Below are 17,393 nucleotides of genomic sequence, written 5' to 3'. Positions count from 1 at the left end.
AGAAGTATTCCAATATTTTATTGTTGTACTGCGTCTTTAAAGCAGATCTAACGTTCAACATACAGTATATTCTGGATACTTACAAGGGAAAAATAGCTGAGCATTTTGGCTTACAATTAGCACATAAACTATGAAAATATATAAACAACAGTAACAAAAAAACCCAAAATGGCGGGGGAAAAAAACAGCAAATCTCATAGTACTCTGTGAGAATGCGGTCTGAACTTGTGGTGAGATTGTTATGCAGTCAGAAAGCTAGCAATGCTCACCTCTGAACCATGTCGTTACCATACACAGTACATACAGTAACACCATCGTAATGTTTCCATAACATGTGCCAAAACTGCAACGTAATGGGACTGTTATCAATAAAATGGGTCACCTCAACTTCACATTGGCATCTCTCGTCTGCCAATGAAAACAGAAGAGAACTTTGTTCCAGTTTATGAATTTGCTACCCAGGGTTTGTTTTTTTTTTCAAATGGGCTGCTGAACTGATGACTTTGGAGCACCGATGAAGCGTTAAATATTTTAAAGATCACATGAGTCGTCAGGGATATCAGCTTATGAGCTTGAAACAGGAGGATACAGTCCATCAACTAAGTCCAGTTTTAGCTCCAGACGTCTCCAATAAGAAAAAAAAGAAGCACACCAAGAAACAAAGAGAAACAGTGGAAAATTAACCATTAAACTTCTACGGAGGAGATATAAGGATGTTTCTGATACATAGTCCGAATTACTGTAAAGTAAACCCAGCAATGTAAACAGAATACAGAAAAAACACTTTATGCTAATAATGCATTACAAAAAAAAAAACGGTTTTTCTGAAAACCGTTTCCTTGTCTGTAGACTCGCCAAGTAAGACATTTGAAGAGAGGTAACTTCTTCGTGCAGAGGTCACAAACAAGCTGTACAAACATTGTGTAAGAACACGTAAAACATTCAACTGGCGTGAAGCACTGTGGGATTAACAAGCAGGCACAACCGGTGGTCAACAAACTCAGGACTGCACTCTCGCGCGTGTGTGTGTGTGTGTGTGTGTGTATCTACATCATGCTAATTTACTGTGGGCTACTGACTGACTGTGTTCAATGTCTTCACAGTCACGCAGTCAGTTATGTTCCGTTTCACTTGCGTTCCTCGGCTCCTGGGTGGAATGCGTTAATTTTGATGTGTCCCCCTTTTGCGAATGGCTAAACCTGGCGATGGTGGCGGTACAGGTGAGGTGAGGTGAGCTTATATGACGATGGACCGAAGCAGGTGGAAACACATCATCAGTTCCCTCGGTATCGGGGGCTTGATCTCGTTGCCGTCCAGACGAAGGTATTGTAGTCGGGGCCCCTTGTCGTCGAAATAGTCGTACAAATCGTTGAGGGGCACCGGGCAGATTTCGGATCCGTTGACACCTGCAATGCAAACAATGTCGTTATCAACTTTGTTTCCATGGTTTTTTAAATTATATATTTGCTTATTCAGAAAGCCCATTGAACATAATGGAAAATCATTCCCATTACTATCACTCTGTTAGTTTTGATGGGACTTCCAGGCTGATCCTCCTGTGTGTGCAATTCCTCCACTGAACTGTGCTGTTGTACTAGAGGACTGCAGAATTAAAGCGGCTGCTTTGGGCAGACCATGGCCCCCTGAGTAAGCAGGGGAGGTGCAACTGAGTGATGAGGTGGGGGGGGGGGGGGGGGGTAATATTGCATCATCTTCGGACCCCTGGGCTCTTTCAGCACTAACAGAGCCGGGTCAGCTCAGATCTGGACCGTGAAGTGCATCCCCGCACAGAGAGCTAATGGCTTTGCTGGATTCAATCACAACAAAACCCTTTAGCTGCACACATTTGGAGCAAAGGTAATACCCTCAGCAGAGAAGAGAAGAGAAGAGAGGAGAAGAGAAGAGAAGGGAAGCGGTCAACGCGGTCTCTTGGCCAGGCAGTCCGAGCCCCTGATTGCTGGGCGCACTTACTCTTGATCTTGTTGTTGTTCAGGTGGAGGTGCTCCAGGCTCAGGGGGAAGCGTGGCACCTCGGTCAGCTGGTTGTGGGACAGCTGCAGGTCCAGGATGTTCGAGCTGTTGAACACGTCCTTGGGCAGGCCGCCGTCGGCGAGCTTGTTGTAGTTGAGGCGGACGAAGGCCACCTTGGGCAGGCCCTTGAAGTAGTCGACGGGGATCTTCTCGATGGCGTTGCTGTCCAGGAAGAGCTGGGTGGTGCTGAGGGGCAGGCCGCCCGGCATGGTCTTCAGGTTGTTCTTGGCCATGTTGAGCTGGACCAGCCCGCTCAGGCCCTTCAGGCTCTCCTCCGTCACCGAGTCGTCCTCCAGCTTGTTGCCCTGCAGGTCCAGCAGGGACAGGTGGTCCATCCCGGCGAAGACGCCCGGCGTGATTTTGGAGATCTTGTTCCGGGAGAGGCGGAGCTGCTCCAGGGACGCCGGCAGCGGGGAGGGGATGTCGGTCAGCTGGTTGTCCTCCATGTAGAGGTGCAGCAGGTTGGACATGGCCTTCATGGCCCCCTCGTCCACGCCCTCGCTGGTGATCTTGTTGCGGTTGAGGTTGACCCAGCGGAGCGCGGTGGCGTTGCGCAGCGCCTGCTCGGAGAGCACCTCGATCTGGTTGTTGTGCAGGTACAGGTACCAGGTGTGCGGCGGGATGGCAGGGATGGTTTTCAGGCCCCGGTTCTCGCAGTAGACCGCGTGCGGGAAGCTGGGCGGGCAGCGGCACTCCTTGGGGCAGGCGTGGAGCTGCTGCAGCATGGCCTCGTACGACAGGTCCTGCGATCCCACGGAGCTGGCCAGCAGCAGGCAGGACAGCGCCAGGAACGCCTCCATCATAACGCTTATCCTGTTGACGACAGGCAGGGACACACCAATTACAACACCCTGAGACACTCATCACACCGATCCGGTTAAAACAAATTGGAGCATCTCCCATCTCTCACCGTGTTCAGTCAAGCAGGAGCAGCTGCCTCTTACCACTCAAGCAATAGACATGTCTGCCATCTAGTACCCATTCTTTGGGGGGTAAAAAAAAAACAAGGAGAGACAGGCAGGAGGCCCAGGGGTTGTGTGCTTCAGAGTAACAGGTCGGCCTTATTGTCCTACACGTGGGCCTGAAGTTCATCTGTTTGGTCCAACAGCTGGTGACGGTGTGTTTAAAATTTCAGGAGCACGCACCAGACCCAAGTGCACATGTCCTGACCGACCTAGCACTTTCTCCCGAGTTAGCTTTTGCTAACATGACGATGTACACCTGATCAAAGCAAGGAATACACCAAACTGACAGATTACATTACATTACGTTACAGTCACTGAGCAGATGCTCTTATCCAGAGCAACGTACAATAAAGTGCAGATCAGAAGCAGGAACAAGTGCGTTGAAGAACCAAGAGGGAAGTACAGTTCCAAGTCCTATTGTGGTGCCCGAGAGAGATGCCCAATAGTTGGCTGATAGCTTGGGGGGGTTTCGTTGGCACTGGTCAGGAGTGACTTTTTGACAAACTCTTTTGACGGCCATGATGGTCATCTACTCATTTGCATCTATTTGCACTCTTTGCCTCAGCGAACGCAAGTTGTCTTTTAGCCTATAGTTTCAGTGGTAGTCCCCGCCTCCTGTTAATCTCTGGAAATTGGGAATATACATTTTAAGTACAGTATAAGGGCTCTTGCTGGTGCAGCTGCCAACATTGACGGGAATATACTGTTGAATCGGGCAAGTCGTTGAACAAGTCTTGAACAAGACATGAGTAGTTTTACAAGCAGTTTGTAAATCACATCGAGTGGATACGCCCATAATTCAAAATTACACAGATTTCCATGTCCTCGGGTGTCAGAATTGACCTTACTTTTGGTAAAAGTTTGCAAGTAGAAACCTGCAGCCTAATAGTCTTATTGTTGTAACTATAGAATCTATAGCCTGTCTAGAACCAGCCCTGTGTTGTTGTCTTCCACTTAAGGGCCACGCCCCTTCCCCCACATCAAAACTCCCGAAACTCGGCACACTTGACTGGTACGAAGGGCGGACATGGTCCCTACTCCTGCCCAATCCAAACAAGAAAATGTGTCGGCTGAATCTCAAACTCAAACGTCAGCCCCATCGCTGGCTGCTGAGCCTTTCTGAACCACCACGTGCACCCAGGATAGATTCAAGGTGTTTGTTTTTGGCTCACACCTGGACCTGATTCTCTTTGGGTCTGGATCTCAGTACTGAAACGGCGCGATCAAAGAGAGACCCTGACAGCTGGTATTCAGGCCGGGTTCTTGGCGTACCTAACCATGCACACCTCACAGACCACGCACACCAAGCATGCCAAACTCACCCTATGGCCTGCACAGCTAGCATGCCAAACACACCCTATGGCCTGTACAGCTAGCATGCCAAACACATCCTATACAATGTAAAAGATAGCATACCAAATGCTTACAGAAGCATTTACAGAATGTTTACAGAATGCGCCCTTTACTCTGTACAGCTAGCATACCAAATGCATCCTTTACTCTGTACAGCTAGCATACCAAATGCATCCTTTACCCTGTACAGCTAGCGTACCAAATGCATCCTTTACCCTGTACAGCTAGCATACCAAATGTACCCTTTACCCTGTACAGCTAGCTTACCAAACACATCCTATACCCTGTACAGCTAGTTTACAGAATGCGCCCTTTACTCTGTACAGCTAGCATACCAAATGCATCCTTTACCCTGTACAGCTAGCTTACTGAATGTACCCTTTACCCTGTACAGCTAGCTTACCAAACACATCCTTTACCCTGTACAGGTAGTGTACCAAATGCACCCTTTACCCTGTACAGCTAGCATACCAAATGCATCCTTTACCCTGTACAGCTAGCATACCAAATGCATCCTTTACCCTGTACAGCTAGCTTACCAAATGTACCCTTTACCCTGTACAGCTAGCTTACCAAATGTATCCTTTACCCTGTACAGCTAGCTTACCAAACACATCCTATACCCTGAACAGCTAGTTTACAGAAGGCACCCTATACCCTGTACAGGTAGCAAACCAAACACATCCAATACCCTGTACAGCTAGCTTACTGAATGTACCCTTTACCCTGTACAGCTAGTGTACCAAACGCACACTATACCTTGTACAGCAGGGGTGTCAAACCAGTCCAGTCCAGTCCAGGAGGGCCACAGGGTCTGCTGGTTTTTCAGCACGAGTGAGTCAGTGTCTTAACATTTGCAGCGTCAGTGCACTGTGGCCGGGTTGCAAGACCTTTCTACATTGAGAGAGACAGACTTGTTTTGTAGCAGGGTGTTCTCATTTCCTCGGACGGTGGACAGCTCATCTAAATGCCTGTAAATCCAGTGTAACTGGCTTCTGCAAGCGAAAAGGAGCCCTAATCCCTGAGGATCTGCTGAGATCGGGGACCGAGGGGCTCGTGTCTGGGAATGTGCTGCTGAGCTTACACACACACGAGCGGTGTTTTACAGCGAGCAGAAGCTTCTGTCATTAGGATGCTTAGACACTGGTGTAATGGCAGGGTAATCTGCTTTCACTCCATCCTCCAGCCCCTCTGCCTACGCTCTCCGAACAGGCGTTACAAACGGATAGTGAGGGCAGCTTGTGGACATTTGCACATTCGGTTCTTGTGACTTTGCTCGTGGTTTTTTTACCGAGGCTCATGACGTGAGTGTATCCTGGGTGTACGTGGGGTAAGAGCGTGCCTGCTAGACGTGGCCGCCCTTTTAACAGAATGAGTTTCGTCCACAGGGTTTGCTTCAAAAGCTAAATTAACTTGCAAATGTAAATCTGAATCACAGATTGTGTGAGTGTATATTTGACGCTCGTTTATTCCAGGATTTAACCGATGGGACTTAACCTCTGACCCCTGCACCTGCGTGGGCCCCAGGCATCTCTTGGAGTCCAAAACTCTGCCCAGTCCCTGTGCGAGTTATGAACAGTGCAGTTTTGGACTCCGGTTCCATTTCCGTTCAGTCAACGCCCATAATACTCTACGGTCATTTTAAACGTAAAGTTTCTGAATCTGCTCAATGGAAGTTGAGCTTGGCCCATGCAAGCTACGGTTGGTCTAAGGGAGGACACTCGGTTACACGCAGTGGTGTGAAAGCCGTACTGCAGCTGGTGCCGTGTTTGCATGTGAGCCTGCGATACTGAACTCGGCACAGGAGGAATGTGGGTGTGTCTGCTCCAGCTGCTGTGGATACTGGAGTCTGGGTGTAGTGTGTGTGTGTCTGCGTGTGTGTTGAGTGTGTGTTTGTGTGTGTGTGTAGTGTGTAGTGTGTGTGTGTGTGTGTGTCTGGGTGTGTGGGTGTGTGAGTGTGTGTGTGTGTAGTGAGAGTGTGTGTGGGTGTGTGTGTGTGGGTGGATGTGTGTATGTGTAGTGCATGGTGTGTGTGTAGTGTGAGTGTGTGTGTGTGTGTGTGTGTGTGTGTGTGTAGTGAGAGTGTGTGTGGGTGTGTGTGTGTGTGGATGTGTGTGTGTGTGTGTCTGGGTGTGTGGGTGTGTGAGTGTGTGTGTTTGTAGTGAGAGTGTGGGTGGGTGTGTGTGTGGATATGTGTGTAGTGTGAGTGTGTGTGTGTGTGTGTGTGTGGATGTGTGTGTGTGTGTGTGTGGATGTGTGTGTAGTGTGTGTGTGTGTGTGTGTGTGTGTGTGTGTGTGTGTGTATGTGTGTGTGTGTGTGTGTGTGTGTGTGGATGTGTGTGTGTGTGTGTGTGGATGTGTGTGTAGTGTGGATGTGTGTGTAGTGTGTGTGTGTGTCTGAGGCAGAGGCTGGAGAACGCAGCAGAGCTGTGACCACACTGTGGCTCCTATTTCTGCTTCCAAACTATATGTTTGTACAAAGTTCAGTGAAACGTAGATTGCAGCATTGATCCAGTACAAATTATCCGTTTGATTCACGCTCTTGCAGTGTAACGGTGACAGACAGTATAAATATGTGACCACTCATCCAAAAATGTACATCATAAATATACAAATACATAATTTCTCCAGGTCCAGCTACAATGACAGCCATTTCAAATGTGCAAAATTCACACAGCACATTCAAGATAATATGCCATGTTGCCATGGTGACACACGATGCTGACAAGATATAACTAGAGCTGGAAAACTGGACAGGAAGGAACCATTCCAACTCTAAAATCAGCAAGATTGTACTCAATCAAAAATATGAGAGCAACATGTGAGGTTGGCAATACTAAATATCTGACTAATGTCTCACTGCCCTACGCTAGTGAAAGGCTGGTTGAATGGGTACAGGAGGGTATGTAGCAAGTAGCTACTAGTTAGGAGATCTGATGTTCTCCAGTGAGAAGAAGTTCCTTTATTAACCAACTCTGGTTGGTTTGTCATATTGGCCACATTCCAGTGGAGGATTTTTCCAGTAAAAAAAAAGAAAAAAAGAAGTAACATCTCCTTTTCACTAAAAACAAACAGACGAATTGGTTAGTGTAGCAATTAACCTTCCTTATCGAACTTGTTCTGGGACACTCAGATCTTTTCATGTAATGGATTTTGTGGATTCTGTTTCCAGGCGGATTTTGGCTGTGCCCTTTCCCTGAACCCAAACATGGAGCGGGGAAATAGGATGGGAACTTCTTACGGTCGGCAATTTCTCAAATTTCCGGAGCGGCTGAGCAACCCTTGTTTTCTACCAATGAGAGCAGGCTTGGGATTATGCTAGAGACTAGAGATATGTTATGATTATTTAATATTTCTGACAACCAGTCAACTGGCCCTATGAAGTAAAACATTGTTATTTCCGCTAAATGGAGTAAAAAAAGTGTTCAAAGATAGTTTTTGAAAAAAAGGTTATAAGAGAGGTTGATTCCCAACCTGGATGCCGACGACCCCCTGTGTGTGCTGGTTTCTGTCTCATTTGGGGACCACTGACGCTGTGTTTACCTGCCCGGAAAAAGGATCAGCGCTGTCGATAGCGATCAGAGTCACACGGCTGACACTGTGCAGAGACCAGACGGAAACCTCACACGACAGCAGCCTCCGGCAGCCGCTCGCTTAAACGCTTTCCCTCCGCGAACGTAAAGAGAAACAGAAATCGATGGGCGATGGACACAAGATGTGACCTATTGACCGGCCAATCAGTGAACTAAGATTTGTGACATTCCCCTGTCAGCTTAGCAGACGACGGCCTCGCCTGATTAGCCACGCCCCTGGGGCTGTGGAATCTCTGTTATGCGTAAGAGTGGGGCGTGGCCCCTCCTCCTTCAACTCCTCACTCTCCTGACTGACATCTGTCTGGAGGTGGCGGCGCACCGGACTGTGTTGTGCTGACACTAACGGCTGGATCTGGTGTGTCTCAGGCACAAAACGTACCTGCTCGTCTCAGCTATGATGGCAGCATAGTTTGGGAGTTTCAGAGGATGATGCATTTATTGAAGCCCTGATAGTGCTCCCTCATCATCACTGAATTCCTATATTCCATCGCTCATGCAAAGTTATCCAACATGCTAACAGTTGAAGAATGGATGTAAATGTTCACATACAGTTATCCAACATGCTAACAGAAGCAGAATGGCTGTAAATGTTCACATAAAGTTATCCAAAATGCTAACAGTAGCAGAATGGTTGTAAATGTTCACATAAAGTTATCCAACATGCTAACAGTTGAAGAATGGATGTAAATGTTCACATACAGTTATCCAAAATGCTAACAGTAGCAGAATGGCTGTAAATGTTCACATAAAGTTATCCAAAATGCTAACAGTAGCAGAATGGCTGTAAATGTTCACATAAAGTTATCCAACATGCTAACAGTTGAAGAATGGATGTAAATGTTCACAGACAGTTATCCAAAATGCTACCAGTAGCACAATGGATGTAAATGTTCACATAAAGTTATCCAAAATGCTAACAGTAGCAGAATGGCTGTAAATGTTCACATAAAGTTATCCAACATGCTAACAGTTGAAGAATGGATGTAAATGTTCACATAAAGTTATCCAAAATGCTACCAGTAGCACAATGGATGTAAATGTTCACATAAAGTTAACCAAAAAGGCACACGCATCCAATTCTACGCAGGAACCTGGGATGAATTAGTTCGAGTCGCTGAAGTGCAATATTTCATGAAAAATCTAAAAATCAAAGCGACGTTCAATTGAAAACAAATGCTGGCCCTGGGGGTGGACGCGTACGTAGGAGAGCAGTCATTTCCTGCCCGGGCCGCGTGTGGCAGTGACACAGAGGGCATCGCCAGCTCCCGCTCCACGCGGCGCTGCCCGAACACCGCTCAGCGCCTCCGCCCTGGACCGCGGCCCGTTCCAGTGCCATGAGGGGCACGCACGGCGCCATGGGCTCTCTGCTCAAACACAGAGCCTCCCTCTCCGCGGGAGAGTCGTTCATTCTGCGGTGCCGCGTCTGTTTTTGCGACGGAGAACAAAGGGTAGCGCGCCCGGTGTTGTCCGCGTTACGAGCGCAAATGTCAGGGAGGTCAAGAGGAGTGCCGGAGCAGCGAATTCACGCTCGTGCGGAGAGCGGCAAAACACACACGTCCCGCGTGCATTCAGGCACTCAGTCAGGCAAGTTAAGTGTCCTCTAGCAAACTGCACCAACACAAACGGGGTAAAGGGAGAAGCTTGAGAAAAAATCGAGCCGGGAACACAAACCCCCTGGATTTAATCACAGCACAACAGTCCACCGCTTTGTTCCAAGTCCTCGAACATGCAGAGACTTGAATTGTTCACCAGGCAAACTGTTGATAAGACTATGTTTGTCCTCCTCAGACATACGACCAAAAGGTGTCAAAAATCTGAAATTATCTGCCTGACACTGATTCTCACCACCCCCGATAACCGTTATATTTGGAGTTTCCAAACCGCAGTAGCTGTGCTTAGGTCTATAAAACGCGTGCCATGCAGATGTGCTCCCGTTACATCCGTGCAGAGGTGCACAGAGAACGGCTGCCAGCAGAGATGGAAAAGAGTAGAAAACGCACACACCTACACTATAAACGTCTCGCCGCTAACCTCAGCTGTGTCGGAGAGGCACGGCGGGCGCGGGGAGCCCCGCTCCGCGCGGGGGAGAGGTGCGGGCGCGTTACCTGCGTGTGCGGAGCCTGTGTCTCGGCGGTGTGCCGTCAGGTGCGCTCTGAGAGATGGGGTTCCCCCCGTGCTGAACGTGGCGGCTCTGCTCCGGCTGCGAGAACAGGACTCAGGGCTTCGGCTGCAGAGCTGACTGCAGTGTTTCCCATGCGAGCGGGGGCCAGCCCTGTTACATTCGTATTGTTTTTGCATGTAATTCCCTCTAGGCTGAACCTTTGACACTGGCTGGTAGGGTGGATGTTTTGGGGGGGTGGGTGGGTGGGTGGGGGGGGGATGGGAGTTTTGCAGGAGGGGGGCGTGTACGCATTGGCAGCCCATTGGTCTGTTCTCTTCCATCTGCCTTTTTCTTAAAAAAAATAAAAAATAAAAGAGGAGAGAAAAAAATCGAGTGGGGAAGCAGAACCAGCCCCCCCCCCCGAGTGTGGGTCCTGCAGGTGGGGGGAGAGGGTTAACCCTTATGCGGGTGCTGTACTGGGCTGGGCTGCGTCTGTTTCTCATGGTCCTGGGGCCCTGGGGCTGGGAGGGGGACAGGGGGAGGGGGGGATGGATGGATGGGGGGGGGGGGGGGGTGCTTCAGCATGTCTGACTGAAGAATGTAAGAGGAGGCGGGGAGAGGGGGGGCCATGCCTGAAACGCCGGGGTGGGCGGGGGTCTCCGCTGCCTCTTTATGTAACAGGAGTGGGGCTCTGCAGGAGTGGGGACGTCGAACAGAAACATTTAAAGATGGTGGGGGGAGGGCCGTCGTGCAGGGAAGTGGTCGCCCCGTCGTTCAGTGTTTGTGTTCGTCCATGACAACCGGGCCTCTCCAGGCAGAGAGCATCATGGGACAGCACCGCAACATCACATCTGGATCCGAGTTTCAGAGAGAGCGAGAGACAGAGAGAGAGACAAAGAACGAGAGAGAGAGGGAGAGATCATTAATGTTACGTTTCCCAACATATATTATGATGAATTGCCATTTATTTTGTTCGTGGTTATTCATCTCCAAAGAATGATTTGTTCATGTATTTGTTGTGTTTATTTGTTTACACTTCATAAAGAAATTGACATTGCATGGCATTGTAGTTTACTGCATGCACATCGTAATGTGTTTTGTGAAGCTTTGGCAACACACACTGAAATGGGTCATGCCATTAAAGCATTTCAAATTGAAAATTGAGAGAGGGAGAGAGAGGAGAGGGATGGAGAGAGGAGAGCGAGAGAGAGAGAGAACATGAGAGAGAGAGAAAGAGAGAGACAGAGCAGATGGAGAACTCCTGCTGAGGACTGGGTGGGGGAAGGAGTAGATTACGCTAATCACACAAAAAGCAGCTGTGGGTTTCCTGAAGGACTGTTTCCAAAAAAGCTTTACATCGAAAAACAGATATAGGTGCTGAGTCTTCCACATTCGGTTTTGGGAGAACGGTCTGTGAGGCTGATTTAGTGTTTGTGTTTTCAGTCCCGGTTTTTTATGCATCTCCCAGAGCCTGTGGGGCATGTGTTAAACACATACTTTTACTTTTTCTTGCTGTTGACCCATGCCTGTCTAGCTCAAACAAACCCTCAGGCACTGGTAAAAAAAAAACCATCAGAATGCTGATTGTGTGCATGTCATCTGCTCCATCTACAAAACGGCGGGGATTACCTGCCTCGTGTCATAAATGTCCAGTGCCGCTGCATTCATCACTGTTCAGGCAAAGCGCCGTGTCGTTCTCCGTGTTCAGGAGCGAAGGCCGTCCACTCGTCGATGAAGCCCAGGTCTCACGGCTTCTTCCAGTGGAGCCTCCGCTGCCCCTCTCCGAAACACGGCCCAGTCGGGTCAGAATTACGGCCTTATTTATTTATTTTTACAGCTGTTATTGTTGTGTGTGGGTTTTTTTGTGGGCCTCGGGAAAGGAGGTGTTTACACGTACTGCTCTCTCGTAAGTGGTTAAAGATGATGTCGTAATGATTCGGGTCAGGGTTCTGTGACGGCGGTCTTGGAGAATTACAGGTTCTGCTGTTTTTCCTACTTGGAAATCAGGGGCCAGTTCAGGACCAAGAACCCAGGTGCAGGGAGTTAACTGCAGTCAGCTGCTTTCACTGAGCAATTAAGGGCGACAGCGTTACCCAGCAGGCCCTGGGGCTCTCCAGGACCACAGTCACAGAAGTTCAAAAGGCAAACAAAATTGGCCTTAATTGTGCTGTCTGGTAGAACTCCCTTTTTTTTGTGTACCCTTTCCCTTTTCTTCAGACCTGAGACTCCTTTTTAAGATGTTACGACTTTTTGCTGAGGCGCTGCAGTCAATAGTTTCTGCGTTGAAATGTTTTTGCATTGGGTGCACCCGCCGATCTGCGTACAAGTTTTCGTTCCAACCAATCACCTTAGTTTCAGTTTTCTCACAACTCTATAAACTCCGCTGGGTCAGTCTTGCACTTGACCACAGTAAAATCTTTCGGATACACTCTGGCTATAGCCGGTGCTCAAACAAATGTCAGAGCAAGATGTGATTGAGCTAATTAAGTCATTAAGAGCAGAAGTGGCCACAAAGTCCTGAAGCGGATCGGCCCATGCAGCGCACCTCCGGTCTAAGTGGACAGGCCAGAGCAAATGCAAATCCGTCAACAGAGCTGTCCGGACCAGCTTCTCAGCAGTCGTCCGCTAACGGCTACATTTGTCCGTGACACTTCGCGGAACATTATCGTAAAGTGTCCCCGGGTTTTTGGGACGTGGAAGCGGATGTTTGGAGGAGAAGAGGGGGTCCTGGGAGGCCTGGCCGAGGCTGTGGGGGTCCCGGGCGCTCCGAGGCATGTTAAAGATTTACGGGCGGCCTGCGGCGGGCGCCCTGGCAGGCGCAGAGTCAGCTGCAGCCGGGCCGAGGGGAGCGATCGCTCCTCCGGGGCGCACTTCCACAGGCGGGAAAGAAAAGATGTTTTTGTTGGGGGAGAGATTTGTTTTTGGGACGTCCTGCTGAGTGTACCTGCCAATCCTGCGCCTGGAAACGGACCGCCGTGGCATTTGAGGTGGCCCGCGTGTGTGAGGCGCGTGGGCCGCGGTGGCCCTCCGCGGGGGGTACTCCAGCGTGCCCGCCCGGCGCTCTTCTCCTTCTCCCTACGAGTCAGAAACATGAAGTCACACGGTTAACCCGCCCCACCCCACCTCTCCAAAAAAAAACAAAAAAACAAAAACAAATTATGAATAACATTCCTCCGTGTTGCAGTTGACCTTTTAAAGTGTAGGCTTTCATATTGGATATTTGTAACGTGCATTTTGGCACTTCCTGTTTCCTCTACAAGGAATCAAGATGTGACTTTGGTTCTGAAAGTTGTGTTTGGCTGGAAGAGTGGACGATGCACGGTCAGTGCGTGCTGGGATCGGGTCCTCCTTCGACCCGCAGGAAGCCCTCCGCTAAACTGCATTTCATTTTCTCCCTTTTAATAATTTAATAACGTTTTCTGTACAATTCCATATTTTGTCTGGGCTTTTCAGTGAAAATAAATCTTTCGCTTTACGCATTGTTTCGTAATATTGTGGTCATTGTACATTGTAAATCTCTCTGTTGTGTTAAAAATCTTTGGGCCAGATTCACGAAGGAAATTGTGCTAAATTGCAGCTCTGTTGTGATACTGACACATTTAAGGAAGACTGGTTCTATTTACGCGATCAAATAATTTCAACACCCTCCGCCTTTCAAAAGGAAAGTCATGACATAATCCTCAAAAATAAATCCTAAATAAACGGCGTAACAGAGTAACACAAAACACATTAAAAAATATATTATTTCCTATTTCTTCATTGAATAAAGTTTGTAAACACACACGTTACCCATGTAAAAAAAGTAATTGCCCCTTTAGTCAACCAGTTAACTGAAATTAATCTAAGTAACTGATGCTTAGATTCAACTGATTGAACATAGCCATGCTGTTGACTTAAACCTGACTCATACTGAACCTTCAGAGCGAAGCAGTTGCAACAAAGTTTCTACAAGCACACTATTCCACTATCAAAGGAAATTCCTGAAGTGGAATTTGAACTAGATCAGTTTGGAAAGGGTTACAAAGCCATGTCTGAGGCTCGAGGACTCGCAGCTCACCGAACCGCAGTGAGAGATGTTATTTCCACATGGAGAACACTTGGAGCAGTGTCTTCCCAGGAGTGGCGAGCCGGCCAAATTTCTCCTTGGGCACAGCGACAAACTCATCCAGGAAGTTACAAAAGATCCCAGAAGAACAGTAAAAACCTGCAGGCCTCCTCTCAGCCTTGCCTAAGGCCTGTGTTCAGGACTCTCAGCCTTGCCTAAAGCCGGTGTTCAGGCCTCTCTGCCTTGCCTAAAGCCGGTGTTCAGGCCTCTCTGCCTTGCCTAAAGCCGGTGTTCAGGACTCTCAGCCTTGCCTAAAGCCGGTGTTCAGGACTCTGAGCCTTGCCTAAAGCCGGTGTTCAGGCCTCTCTGCCTTGCCTAAAGCCGGTGTTCAGGACTCTCAGCCTTGCCTAAAGCCGGTGTTCAGGCCTCTCTGCCTTGCCTAAAGCCGGTGTTCAGGACTCTCAGCCTTGCCTAAAGCCGGTGTTCAGGACTCTCAGCCTTGCCTAAAGCCGGTGTTCAGGCCTCTCTGCCTTGCCTAAAGCCGGTGTTCAGGACTCTCAGCCTTGCCTAAAGCCGGTGTTCAGGCCTCTCAGCCTTGCCTAAAGTCGGTGTTCAGGACTCTCAGCCTTGCCTAAAGCCGGTCGGTGTTCAGGACTCTCAGCCTTGCCTAAAGCCGGTGTTCAGGCCTCTCAGCCTTGCCTAAAGCCGGTGTTCAGGACTCTCAGCCTTGCCTAAAGCCGGTCGGTGTTCAGGCCTCTCTGCCTTGCCTAAAGTCGGTGTTCAGGCCTCTCTGCCTTGCCTAAAGCCGGTGTTCAGGCCTCTCAGCCTTGCCTAAGGCCAGTGTTCAGGACTCTGAGCCTTGCCTAAAGCCGGTGTTCAGGCCTCTCTGCCTTGCCTAAAGCCGGTGTTCAGGACTCTCAGCCTTGCCTAAAGCCGGTGTTCAGGCCTCTCAGCCTTGCCTAAGGCCAGTGTTCAGGACTCTGCAATAAGAAAGAGACTGGGGGAAAATGAGATTCATGAGTGAGTCGTAAAGGTGGAAACCACTGCAAACCAGGAGAAACATCTATCATCTCATGTCTGCAGAGAAGCACCTGGATGATCCCCAAGACTTTCGGAATAATGTTCGAAAGTAAAAAAAAAAAAAAAAAAAAGTGGAACTTTTTTTTTGATGACATGAGTCCCATTATATCTGGCATACAGCTAATGCAGTAAGAACATGATATCAAAACTCAAACATGGTCTTAGTGAAATGGTGTGGGGATGCTTTGCTGCCTCAGGACCAGGACGACTTGCCATTCGTGAAGAAACCGTGAATTTTGCTCTGTGCCAGAAGATTCTTCGGGGGAATAAAAGGCCATCTGTCCAGGAGCTGCAGCATAATTGGGGCGATGCAGAAAGACCATGATCCAAAACACAGAAGAAAGTCCACGTCTGAATGGCTGAAGAGAGACAAAATTAAAGTTTTGGTGTGGTCTTGTCAGAGTCTTGACTTGAACCCAATCGAGATGTTGTTGGTCCTTCATAGCAGTGTGAGAGTGAAACTAAATCAAATTACCTTTGAGGTGCAGTCCTAAGCCAAAGTGTGCCATACCCAACTGGCAGGAAACAGACAGTGGGGAATCATATTTTTTTTCCTGGGTGACTCATCACAACTTTTCCCAACTTAACATGAAGAAAATGTTTGGATCCTGAACAGGAGCCCAGAGGCAGAATGCGAGAGTGTGTTCCGCTGACGGCTCTGAGCGGGCTCGCCGAGAGCCGCCCTCTCTGTGAGAACGGAGCGGTTCTGAACGGGCCAGACTGCAGCTGCAGATGAGGCCACCGCGGAGTCACACTGTGCTGAGAGCGAGACACGCCGGGTCCCTTTCCCAAACCTCCACCCCTCCCCTCCTCCTCTCCCCCCACCCCCTCCTCCCTCCTCTCCCTCTTTCCAGCAGAAGGAATGTGTACCCCCCCCCCGCCCCACGCACTCGCTCCTTAGCAGAAGGGAGGCGGCTGTGCAGATGGGCCAGCCTGGAGGCCCTGCCAGACACTAATCCAGTCCAGCCGCCGAGATGGAGGTTTAGCACACGGCAGAGACAGGCCTACAGGTGGCCTTCAGGGGCTTCACCTGTCTTCCTCTCACTGTCTGTCTGTCTAGCTGTCAATCTGTCTGTCTGCCCAGCTGCCTGCCTGCCTGTCTGTCTGTCTGCCCAGCTGCCTGCCTGCCTGTCTGTCTGTCTGCCCAGCTGCCTGCCTGCCTGCCTGTCTGTCTGTCTGTCTGTCTGTCTGTCTGTCTGTCTGTCTGTCTGTCTGTCTGTCTGTCTGCCTGTCTGTCTGTCTGCCCAGCTGCCTGCCTGCCTGCCTGCCTGTCTGTCTGTCTGTCTGTCTGTCCACCCCACAAGTCTATCTGCCTGCCTGCCTGCCTGCCTGCCTGTCTGCCTGTCTGTCTGTCTGTCTGCCCGCCCAGCTGCCTGCCTGTCTGCCTGTCTGTCTGTCTGTCTGTCTGCACGGGTGTGTTCTTCAGACTGTCCAATCGGCATCCCTTGCCAAAAAGGCAGTGCACACTCGTGAAATGACCTTATTGAATTTGGCTTAAATTCCAGGACAACCAATGGCTGTGTGACTTCACCACTATGGCAGTGTTGCTTTTCACAACAGAGAGGTGAAACATTGGGAGCTCAATGAACAGTGTGATATTAATATAAATCAGTGACATATGACTGTTGGGTAAAGGAATTGAGTCTTGATTCTTAATATGATTCATCATGGCTGGTGAAAGGGATTTTAACTTTGCAAGGGCAGGAGATCAACACCCCCCTCCATGTGTAAAGAGTGAATCTATAGAAAATACTAAAACTATAAATACTATAAATAATAGATTTTACAGAAGTCACAACTTGCTGTTTTCAGTAGCCAATACCTGTCTCGCCAGCAACTGCGGTTGAATAATCTGCAGATGTAGTCAAATATTATAATGGTGTTGGAAAAATATAATGCTTAACAGTGATGTGTGGTCTGGTTGGCCTGTGCTTTCAGACGTGTGGTCAGAATATTTTTTGACTAATCTGGTGTGGGTATGTCCTCAATGCCTCAGTGTGGTTCAATGGACTCTAGATTGTTGCATGTTTTCTTTAACAGTCCACACATATGTATTTAACAGATATCTAACAAAGCAGTTGTTTTGGGAATTATATTTTTATTTAATTATCTTGTATACCCTTACAGTAAATCCCCCTTTGTTGAATGATTTCCAAATCATGATGAAACGACAAACGAAAGTATCCCACCATCTGACAAAACAGGGTAACCATGAACGCAAAAAAC

The 17,393-nt window shown here is 48.9% G+C and overlaps 1 protein-coding gene across 1 annotated transcript; it reads right to left on the bottom strand.

The window, feature by feature from the left end:
• LOC133119201 (keratocan-like) lies at window positions 1–10,179 on the bottom strand. The gene is made up of 3 exons (XM_061229685.1): window positions 10,047–10,179; window positions 1,972–2,843; window positions 1–1,406 (listed from the first exon to the last, which is right to left on the bottom strand). The coding sequence occupies exons 2-3, from the start codon at window positions 2,831–2,833 to the stop codon at window positions 1,237–1,239; spliced, it is 1,032 nt and encodes a 343-aa protein (XP_061085669.1). The 5' UTR covers window positions 2,834–2,843; window positions 10,047–10,179; the 3' UTR covers window positions 1–1,236.
• Window positions 10,180–17,393: the final 7,214 nt, after the last annotated feature.

This window comes from Conger conger, chromosome 19 (genome assembly GCF_963514075.1).
Source record: "Conger conger chromosome 19, fConCon1.1, whole genome shotgun sequence".
Lineage (NCBI taxonomy): Eukaryota > Metazoa > Chordata > Actinopteri > Anguilliformes > Congridae > Conger > Conger conger.
This window is presented reverse-complemented; position numbering and strand designations above follow the sequence as displayed.

What these genes read in the sequence shown, in the direction of transcription:
- LOC133119201 (XM_061229685.1), bottom strand. Translation starts at nt 2,833, where the DNA reads ATGATGGAGGCGTTCCTGGCGCTGTCCTGCCTGCTGCTGGCCAGCTCC. An exon ending in GAACAACAACAAGATCAAGA is followed by an intron (nt 1,407 to 1,971) that starts GTAAGTGCGCCC and finishes TTTGCATTGCAG; the next exon opens with GTGTCAACGGATCCGAAATC.